This window comes from Mizuhopecten yessoensis, unplaced genomic scaffold, assembly GCF_002113885.1.
Source record: "Mizuhopecten yessoensis strain PY_sf001 unplaced genomic scaffold, ASM211388v2 scaffold821, whole genome shotgun sequence".
Lineage (NCBI taxonomy): Eukaryota > Metazoa > Mollusca > Bivalvia > Pectinida > Pectinidae > Mizuhopecten > Mizuhopecten yessoensis.
Genome location: NW_018403738.1, coordinates 13351 through 24436, shown reverse-complemented (window position 1 = coordinate 24436; position 11086 = coordinate 13351). Strand labels below are relative to the sequence as shown.

Below are 11086 nucleotides of genomic sequence, written 5' to 3'. Positions count from 1 at the left end.
GCAGGGTGATTTTGACAAAAGTCAACAGGAGAAAGAAGAGTATGTAAGAGCAGTAGCACAACTACAGACAGACAGACAGACACTAGAGGACCAGACATGCTCCCTTACCAGGACTAATGAAGAGTTATCATCCACCGTGGCGGGTCTTCAGCGAAACATCAATAGGTTGGCAGTGGAACTCGGTATGAATAATCCTGTAGATTTACTTAATGCTTGACATAACAACAGAACAGATTTTATTGTATTCAAATTTGATGCGCTCGTTGTTTCAGCGTAACGGTTTTGTTGGTACTAAATGCAAAAATGTATCTGTCAACGTGTTATACTGCATAAGAAAACAAAGCATTTAAATAGGTGTTTCTTGTGATGTTTAAACATAGAATGACTTAACATGACAGATGTTAGATTTGTATATTACAAACATTGAAATTTCATCTCTATACAGGAGAGAAGCAGGGTGTTTTCGACACAGTTCAAAAGGAAAAACAGGAGTATGTAAAACAACTATCACAACTACAGACAGAGAGACAAACACTAGAAGCCCAGACAAGCTCCCTTACCAGGACTAATGAAGAATTATCATCCACCGTGGAGGGTCTACAGCAAGACATCGATAGGTTGATAGAGGAACTTGGTATGAATAATCCTGTAGCTTGACTTAAAAATTGACATAACAACAGAACAGATTTTGTTTTTTAGATTTGACTCTTTCGTTTTATCAGCGTAACGGTTTTGTTGCAAAAGTATATCCGTTTGTCAACGCATTATGCAGCAGGTGCTTCTAGTGATGTTTAACAAATAGAACGATTAAGCATGACATATGTAGCGATTAATATATTACCTACACTAAAACGTGCATCTGCTTACAGAAAAGAAGCAGGGTGATTTTGACAAAAGTCAACAGGAGAAAGAAGAGTATGTGAGAGAAGTAGCACAACTACAGACAGACAGACAGACACTACAGGACCAAACACGCTCCCTTACCAGGACTACTGAAGAGTTATCATCCACCGTGGAGGGTCTACAGCGAGACATCGATAGGTTGGCAGTGGAACTCGGTATGAATATTCCTGAAGATTGACTTAACAAATTACATAACAAAATGACAGATTTTTTTGATATTCAGAATTGATGCCGGCATTGTATCAGTTTAAGGGTTTGTTTGTACTAAATGCAAAAGCATATCTATTGATGCGTTATTCTGCATCTTAAAACAAACTTCTTGAATATAGTGAATTTTAACGTAGAAATATAATAATTAAATCATTGAAATTTCAAAAAGGCATGACACATGTAACGATTAATATGTTACCTACATTTGTTTAAAGAGGAGAAGCAGAGTGATTTTGACAAAAGTCAGAAGGAGATTCTAGTGATGTTCAAAAATAGAACGAATAAGCATGACATATATAGCGATTAATATTTTACCTACACTTAAACGTTCATCTGCTTACAGAAAATAAGCAGGGTGATTTTAACAAAAGACAACAGGAGAACGAAGAGTATGTGAGAGAAGTAGCACAACTACAGACAGGCAGACAGACACTAGAGGACCAGGCATACTCTCTTAATAAGACCAATGAAGAATTATCATCTACATTAAAGATTCAACAGCAGAACATTGAGAAAATGTCGGGAGAGCAAGGTAGGAATATGCTTTCCAATAATTAGGCTAAGAATCATATAATGGCCTTTTAATACTGTCTAGGATTTGGTTTTTGTTTATTTTTTGAAATTGATATGAAATGTATAGACCCGTCAAATAAAGTTTGTAATGATTTGTTTTTGAGAATAAGATGGCTGTTATAAAATCAAACAGACCATTCTCTTTTCCCGTCAAAAACTACATTCTTGTCTTTACCTTTATAGTTAGATTTGAAAAAGGCGAAAATGACACTACAGCGAAAATTGCCTGGTATACAGTATGCATGTCAGATGTTATGATAAGTATATAACGTTTAGTCTGTTACAAGAGAAGAAGCAGCGTGATTGTGCAAAATGTAAGGAATATGTAAAGGACATTATTAACACAGGTAAATCAAGTAGTGTCATGACAACTGTCAATCATCGATGAACCCTCATCGGCAATCGACTCCATTCAATTTTCTACGTTTGTGTACTCCTACTTGATAGTTTACAGTCGTTTTATTGATATGAAATGTGCACTAAAGGATTCATTTAGTACAAAATATACATATTAAACAAATATACGATGTAACTTATTTTTTCGAGCCTTCCGGATTTTTCATTCCGTAATATCGATCAAACGATATCTCATATCGCACATATGTGCGTGTTTTATCCCACAATGGGGCGATCGATTGTGCGTTTAACATATTAATACATGAAGTAATACGCGAAACTACTAAATAATATCTGTAGTATATTTTTGTTTACTTTTACAATGAAGGAAAGTAACACTGTGCGTGGAAACTTTGAACTGTATTTACTATTTGTTTTTCTAACAGAGGAAAAACAAGGTGACCTTGGTAAAGGTCAAGAGGAAAACGAGGGGTATGTTGGAGAGAAAAAACTTCAGACAGAGAAATACACTTTACAGGATCAGACAGGATCCCTCGATAAGACAAATAAGGAAAAGACATCCGCCATGGAGGGTCTACAGCGAGACATCGATAGGTTGACAGGAGAACTCGGTATGATTAATCTTGCAGCATGATTTAAACCTAGATAACTGATAAGTTATATAATTTGTATTAGTTGCATTTTGTTTTGTTCTAATAATGGCATTGTTAACAATATGTGCAATGACGTTTGTATATACATCCTACTATCTTATATTTATCTTATCGGATACATCTTATTTTATTTTACAACAATTATGAATTAAGATTTTACAACTTATATTAATCCCTCCTGTTGGCCTGGATGTTAGCGCTCGGGGTCCTAATGTGGGAGGAAACCGGAGTGCCCGGAGAAAACCCACGTGGTCGGGCAGATGACCCCATACCGTTTTACGTCCGATCAGGGAATCGAACCCCAGCCGGTCTAGTTAAAGGCAAGTGCGCTTTCCAGTGCACCACCCGACCACCGTAGAATCAAAGAATTCTGTTTCTCTACCAAAAGGACAATAGTAATTTAAGCAAAAAAACACACAAGGATAACAATGACGCTAACGCACCTTGCTCATGCATTCAATACAATCCAATAAGATACGTTGTTAGAAGGGATATTATTATGATTTGTTTCACAATTTGTATATCAAATCCATTGACCTTTCATGTGCAAAAAGAGGAAACGCAAGGTGAGCTTGACAAAGTGCAAAGGGAAAATGAGGAAAATGGAAAAGACAAATCTCAACTAGAGACAGAGAGAAAATCAATACTGGACAAGACACGTTCCCTCAAAGGTACCATTGACGAGATGTCTTCGACCACTGAGGGTCTTCAGAGAGGCATTGATAGGTTGATAGGAGAACTGGGTAAGGCGATGCTATTCAATAATATTGATGTTTATTCATTAGCTTATGCAGTACGTCACGTGCCGTCCGTGCGTCCCTCAATAATTTCTTAAAACGAATTCTTTTTCTTAATCTAGAATTTAACCAAACTTGACTGGAAGCTAACATGTACCTAGGTGGCAGCGAATCAAAATTGTGCAAATGAAGGGACTGCTAAGCGGGACTTAAAATGACATTTAGGCCATGTTGCTTTAGGTGCCTTCTTGTCTTAAAAGAATTGTATACCAATGATAACTGGCTGAAAGCATTCTTAGGTAGCGGGGGTTCAAATTATACCAGTTCAAGGACGGATCAACTGATTGTTTTCCAAAGGTCACTTGTTTTCATAGGGAACATATGTATATGCAGCTTTTTGGAAATCTTTGTGTTGATTATATATGTCTGTGTTAGGTTTTTTTGTGTTATCTTTGTACTCATTTTCATTTCTTAACTAAGCTCGGCTGTGTGGACAATAACACCTCGAGGTTGCAACCATATTAGTTTCAAACCATATTATTTTCATGAGTAATAGCGGGTTGGAATTGAAAAGAAATGCTTACAAGAGAATATTGTTGCAATCAAGGTTACGGCAAACCCAGGGGACTATAAACTCAAGCAGCAGAGTCTACAACCCCATATCTTGAAAGAAGAACCTAACACACACGAATGTGATTGCACTTTTGAAATTTAATAATAGATACAGAATGCCAAAACTGAAATACACTACATCATACATCTGTACTTAAATAATCCCCGTAGCAGCACATTGCATGATATAATTACAAATACTTCACCAGAGGTGCAATAAAGCACTTTATCAACTTCCATCACCTCGGATCAAATAGTTTGACTACCATAAAAAACATTGAATAATTTGTTAAACTTATTACTTTTGAATTTCTTGTTATACTTGTATTTACTCTCTTTACAAAGTGAAAAAGGATGAACAATCGCTGTTGGAAGAAAGTCGACGTTTCAAAAGGAAAGTATTGGGTAAGTTTTTATTGCCTACCGAAAAATAGAAAAGTTGACCGATGAAAGCTGATTTTGCCGTCCATGTCTTACTTCTGAATTTAACCTGGTATTCAAAAGTACTGTTTAAATACGGCCAACGATAGCATTTATCCGTATTTTGTATGAAGTATATCTCCTGTTTCCCTTTTAAGTTTTGTATATTCATAATAATATGATATAATATACAACAACTTTACAGGGCCTTAAACAGTACACAACAAAAATTCGATCTGCAATATCATATACTTTAACCGTCAATAACTTCTTCGTATTGCAATTGATATTTAGTTTNGGGGTAGAATAATGTATCACTGTTATTTTGTTGCTATAGTGATGAAATTACTACGTACCAGCCAAAGTGGTATGGGGAAAACAATGGTGGACATGGTTACCAAGGAGCTGAAGAGACAGCTAGGCCGGAGACCTGATTCGAGAAGTTTTGATTTTTCCATTGTGCTTCATGAGACATCAACAGATGTATCCAAAGGGCCCTTGTTTGTAGTCTGCCTGAGTTCGAAGGTCGGGAAAAATATTCCGGATGCCTTGGAAGGGCCGAAAGGTAATTCTTCAGAAGTGAATAATCTGAATTATACAGAGCCAATCGGTGGACGAAACTAAAATGAGTGATGAGTGAATAGCAGCAGAGTTTTAAGAAGAAACCAATATAACCATGTTATTATACATAATGAACTTTGGACTCCAGGAATACGCCATTCGCCGTATATTACGTACTAAAGTTAGCTCCACTGAATTAGCTATTTAAAAGTTACTCATGATTTTAAAAAACATGTTTGCTATTTCTAATAAGTTTTCCCGATTACTGCGGATATCAATGCATGTTTTAAAACCTCGACCTTGACTGTGTATTATCAATGAACTCACACTAAATTTCTGTTAAAACCTTTGCTTTGTGTAATCATTGCCTATGTGAACTTTGTCATAAACATTTTTTTCTTTCGGCTTCCAACCAAAATGAATTACACGAACAAGTCATGTTGTTCGTCACATCATAGACTTTTAGAAACAAAGCATAACATCACGTGATAAATTAATATCCCAACAATCCATAAAAAAGGTGCAAGAGAAACACATACATCAGTATTTTAATTTCCTGGTATGAAGTACTGTAAGATGACGTGAATATCGGGTACTAGTACTTGCCGTGTCATGTAATTTTCTTTGCATGTTATAATGCAAATATGGCATTAAAAATATAAAATAATACGCTTCTATACACTGTAATCATCGAATACATCGTTAATAGTAAGTCAACATATTCACATTGTTGTTTAAAAAAAAAAAAAAAAAAGTTGATATGAAACTTAGAAGCATAACTTGTTTCAGGTGGTCGAGACGTATATATGATTGTACTACATCACACCACTAAAGAAAGTCTATCAACACTGACACCTAACAGTCTTCGTGCTACCGGAAGTGAGCTACGACAACTTGGCGGGATCATTGATATGGTGTTCAGCAGCGACATTGGTTTGTGCGAATGCGATTTCAACATCACTGCTGTTGACAAAATAATAACTGTTCTAAAGAAATTTTGAAAATGTTGTTGAGGAAAGAATATAATTGTGTTAGACAAGTTGATATCTGTATTGGTATTTTAATGATGAAATATTTACAATTGTCACAACGATATGCGGTCTATCAGAATGTGTTTTGTATCTAAGACCAAAATCAACTCAATATAATATTATATGACTGCTAGTATCGAATACATAAACCGATTTAGCAATTCTTCATTTGCTCATAAACATCTAGCATGACGTCAGTCATTGTTTATTGTTTATCGTTTCTCGACAGAATGGCGACTGAAAATTAAAACAAAACTCTTTCCCAAATGAAACCAGGTTAAATAGGACATCTGCCCACGGGGTCAGAAATAATAAAAACGCGCAGCCTGTTGTGAAACTAAGAAAGAAAGGCATCACTTGACAAACGTTAGCGGGCGAAAAAACCCAACCTAATTTGAATAATAAGGTTATCTAGGTCGCCTTTCTTATGAAAAGCGTATGGACACTGTGGTAGACAGGAAAAAGGATTTCGTTACAATTCACTTGGTAGAATTACGGGTGAGCATAAGGGTCATGTAGAAAAAATAATAATTTAGTTTTCGACTTAATAACTCGAAATGTCGTGATAAAAACTCGAAATTCAAAGAAATGGATTTTTATATATTGGGGCGACCTGGCGTTAAGCCACACTTTTAGACTTATTAAGTCAAAATTTCGAGTTATTATCTTGAAATTTATAGTTATTAACACGGAAAAACGAAATTGATTTGTTTTCTACATGGCCCTAATGTTCTTCCGTATAGAATAGATATATTCAACATATGCTTATATATTATAGTGGAATGTTTATCTCGGGGTTCAAAAATGTTGGAAAAATTATCAACTCAGGCCATAATCGGCCTTCGTTATTTATTTTCCCAATATTTGCTCAACCCCTTTATTTATTAGACAATAATACACGCACATATGTTGATTATTTCTTAATCTACTACTCCTAATTGAAAGTCTGAATGTAATAATTTCTTGATAGATCAGTCTTTAGCCTGTTAGTTTGTTTTAATCTTATTTTTGTCCTGCTTATATTTTTTGATTAAGCGTACGGCAACATGACAGACACCACATGTTATGCTAGAAACACGTGCCCTTCCGGAAACGTCCAGTAAGTCTGGTGGGTTCAATTTCAACAAAATTTATTGACAAAGAAGAATGTAACACTGTCAAAAGGATTGGACAACATGCTTATAGCCTCCATTGGTGGTAGATATATGGACATAATGGATTGATATTATAATTATAAAGATTTTACTTACTGTCAATAATTATTCATTAGAAACCAGTAACATATTTAGCGTGAGAAACTTTTTTAGACAATATGTTACCATAAAAATAAATGAACAGTACTGTTTATTTCTAGACTTCATGCATATGATGTAAAATAATTATATATATAAATAACTATTTAGTAATGGATATAATATGAGTATGTACGTATTGGACTGATGAAATCAACATACATTTTATTTTGTAGTAATATATTTGTCTATCCATTATAATTAGGTCTGCTGGTATATAAAGTCCATAGATAGTAGTTATAAATAATGATATGATCACCAAATTTTGGTGGGTTCTTTATAACATCGTGCATGGTAATTAGGTTAATTGATTCCTGGCTTTCTTGAATGATAGTTATGCAGTTTTGTAAAGATGTTACCGATACTTCGTATTTTTGTGACTATTGGTCTATTCGTTTCGATAAAATCTAGAAATACGAAGAAGTAAAGCGCTTCTTTGTAGAAGAAAGTATAAAAAATACATATTTTTTACTTTATCAAATGGCTGTTTTGTCAGTTTAGAGCTCAACAGGGAAACTTAAGATCAACAGAATCAAAAGTTCATCCCTTTAGCATTCCAAAACATACAAAAGAAAATGCTTTATTGCATTTGGTTGCAGAAGATGATTAATGCTTAAACTAGTACATGTATATGTAAACCCTGCCAGATTAAGTTCAGCTACAAGGCTACAGGTAACCTCAGCTACAAGGCTACAGGTAACCTCCAGAACTGACAGTCCACCAGCACAGTCAAACCCTGCCAGATTAAGCTCAGCTACAAGGCTACAGGTAACCTCCAGAACTGACAGTCCACCAGCACAGTCAAAAAGCTTGTAAAGTACATTTTACAAAATTGAATAATTTCAATCGCAAAAAAATAATTCTATAAGTTAAATCACAGATCAGATAAACTTTCAAGGATTGATAGTGATTTTATATTTTAAAACATTGTTGGCCTGGGTTTTTTCGTTGTGTGCCGACGCTATGTCATAAAACTGTGTATGCATATCTACACTTATATTTGTAACTTTTTCTTGATAATATCCGCTTCAAAAATGCGTCAACATTTCTCACTTTAGTTTGATGATTTTACATTGTTTATTTTTTCTGTAAAATTGAAATACGTATGATTGTTATTAACAAAGGCAATCGATTAACCTGATACAGATGTAAGTCCATTAATTTATACTTTTGATTATCCACAATACTGTCTTACAGAATCTATATATTCGATATATACTGAGCATCTGCACATTAAAAGGTACATAATCATCATTAAACCTGTGTTTAGAAGAGTGTTTCAATCCTCAGAAGAAAAGGTAAACAGGGAGAAGGTGTACTACAGCGTTTAGCCGTTTACAGTCTATAATCTGTATCACAAGAGGTCAACGTATTTTGTGTTAATTTATTTATGTCGTAATTGCTAAATGCAGTACAATAAAATCCTTCTTACAAATGTTGAGTATAGTTACCATTTTTCTTTGAAAAACAATAATATATGAATGAACGAAAAAAGGAAAAACAATGGAATACCATATGTTGGTTCGGTTGAGTAAACGATAAAAATATTTTCACACTTATCCCTATTTCAGCTGATTTTGATGCATTTAGCATCTTTCCAGAAATTCAAAGTCCTATTTTTCACTCCAATATTTGCCTTATATGTATATTGCAATAGTGGAATAAGTCACAATTTATTAAATTTCTTACATTGATATGAGATGTTAATATTTCATAAATTGGAAACAAGCTTACAATTATGAAAGCGATCAGATAGTTAGTTGAAATGTGTTTTAATTTCTCTAATGTCTCAACTATTTTTTTGGATTCCATATGTGTTTTATCACAATGTAAATACGAGTTTTTATATGTCATCGTTCCATTAATTTGCATTACGTCACTTTAACACCATAAAGATACACCAATTTGTATGCTGATACTGACAGTGTTTGGCAATGATTTACATCTGTCCATCTGTTTTCTGCTTATCAATCTTACATGGCCATGGCTTGTCTTTGGTTTAAAAGTACATGTCGGATGTCGTCAATGAAGCAGAAGACCTGTGTTAATCTTTCTTTTTTTTGCAAAACTTTTGCGCTTGAATTACGTTTTTGTTCACGCGATTTTTTAATGACCCTCGACCAATCCTTATACACATGCCATCCATATTTTCGTGTTATCATTGGCATATCGTGTATGAACATTCCAATGCTGCGGTATTAATTATAGTTACACCGGTTATACACTAGTATACATGTGCGTGTTGGTTTGTCAACAATACGACATAGAAATGTTACTGGGTAATGTGTATGTAACGAATCTGACAAAAATGCTTCACAATATGAACACAAAACTCGAAACAGTTACTGTTAATGCTGTCGAGCGCGTTACTCTCTATCGGATAAATCAATCTTTTTATAGAAGTTCACTAACTAACTTCTACATGTACAATTAATTGTCTCATATAATAAATTGTTGATACCATATTCGGAGAGTGATATTGTGTCCTAGTGCACAAAGATAAAGTATATTTTATAAAAGAAAGCTCATCAGAAAAAATTGATGGGAAAACCTGTAGGCATGCTCAGCTAAATTGTTTCGGTTGTGTTAAATTATGTTTCATTTTGGTTGTATATATATATCTGAAGTCGATTGCACAAGTTTGAGGCCGTTATATTCTTAAATAATTCCACACATTTATATATATTCATTTGAAAGGAAACAACTCTTATGAAAACTTTATCCAACAAAAAGTTCTCATAATTAAGAAAGGAGACAACACTTATCTGTTTAAACATTGTTGTAAGATGAAGATAAAAATAAATGGGATTAAATTTTTTTTAAAAAAAAAATGTACTGTAAGCGTACAAGTTTAGCGCTATTATTGTTTTTGTTATTCAAATATTGCGCTATATTTTGATTGCGACAATTAAAGTTTTTGTAAATTGATTTGCCAATTCATCAATGCAATAATCTGTTGAAATTCTATGATGGACACAAATTTGAGTGCGCTAAATAAAGTACCCTGACAGTATATATTTTTTCAATTTTTCCGCCTTTTTGTACGAAACTATGTGTGTGTTATGCCTGCTTTTTTTGCCTTTAGATAATAAATTGTATCCGTACAATTTCTGAAAGAAATTTAATAAAGTGTTTTACATATAGTGTACGATAAATAAAATGTTTAATGGGTGAATAACCAAAGTTTCATGTTCTTTTTTATACGCCCGCATTTAATGTGGAACGTATTATTGTTTGACGTTGTCTGATCATCTGTCTGTCCGCATATCGTTTCCGGCTTATAACTTTGTAACCTTTACTTAGATTTTAACCAAACTTTGCGAGATTATTGCTTATATCCCAAAAGTGTGTCATGACCTCCTTCAAGATCATATCCCCAAGGTCAAAATCAGGGGGCGTCATTTTCTTCAGACTGTTCACAATATCGTATCCTACTCATAATTTTGTAATTATTTCTTTGATGTTCAACGGGTTTGATTGGTGATGAAAGAGTTGAGGTTCCATAACTTTCTGCAGCATATTTAGAATAGATATTTATTGCACATGGTATTAATGGCGGATCTATAACAAAGTGGTTTGGGGTGGGGGTTCGGACTGGGGTTGCCCTTCTCGTCCACTATAGAAAATATACCACAAAAATAAATGCTGAACTCAAACCAAATGACTTCAGTTTCAAGAACTGAAAAGTGTTGTTTCCAATCTTAACGTGTTATTCGTTAGTATATGATTTGGTGCAC

General features: G+C 34.1%; 1 protein-coding gene across 1 annotated transcript in view; it reads left to right on the top strand.

The window, feature by feature from the left end:
- The window catches only part of LOC110453121 (M protein, serotype 5-like), a 14712-nt gene extending 4550 nt beyond the window's left edge, over positions 1 to 10162 (top strand). The window contains exons 2-10 of the mRNA XM_021501959.1: positions 5 to 182; positions 446 to 634; positions 870 to 1058; positions 1457 to 1645; positions 2469 to 2654; positions 3251 to 3439; positions 4391 to 4450; positions 4803 to 5030; positions 5816 to 10162. Coding sequence (XP_021357634.1) covers positions 5 to 182; positions 446 to 634; positions 870 to 1058; positions 1457 to 1645; positions 2469 to 2654; positions 3251 to 3439; positions 4391 to 4450; positions 4803 to 5030; positions 5816 to 6027 — 1620 coding nt within the window. The 3' untranslated portion in view covers positions 6028 to 10162. The remainder of the gene's footprint in view (positions 1 to 4; positions 183 to 445; positions 635 to 869; positions 1059 to 1456; positions 1646 to 2468; positions 2655 to 3250; positions 3440 to 4390; positions 4451 to 4802; positions 5031 to 5815) is intronic.
- Positions 10163 to 11086: the final 924 nt, after the last annotated feature.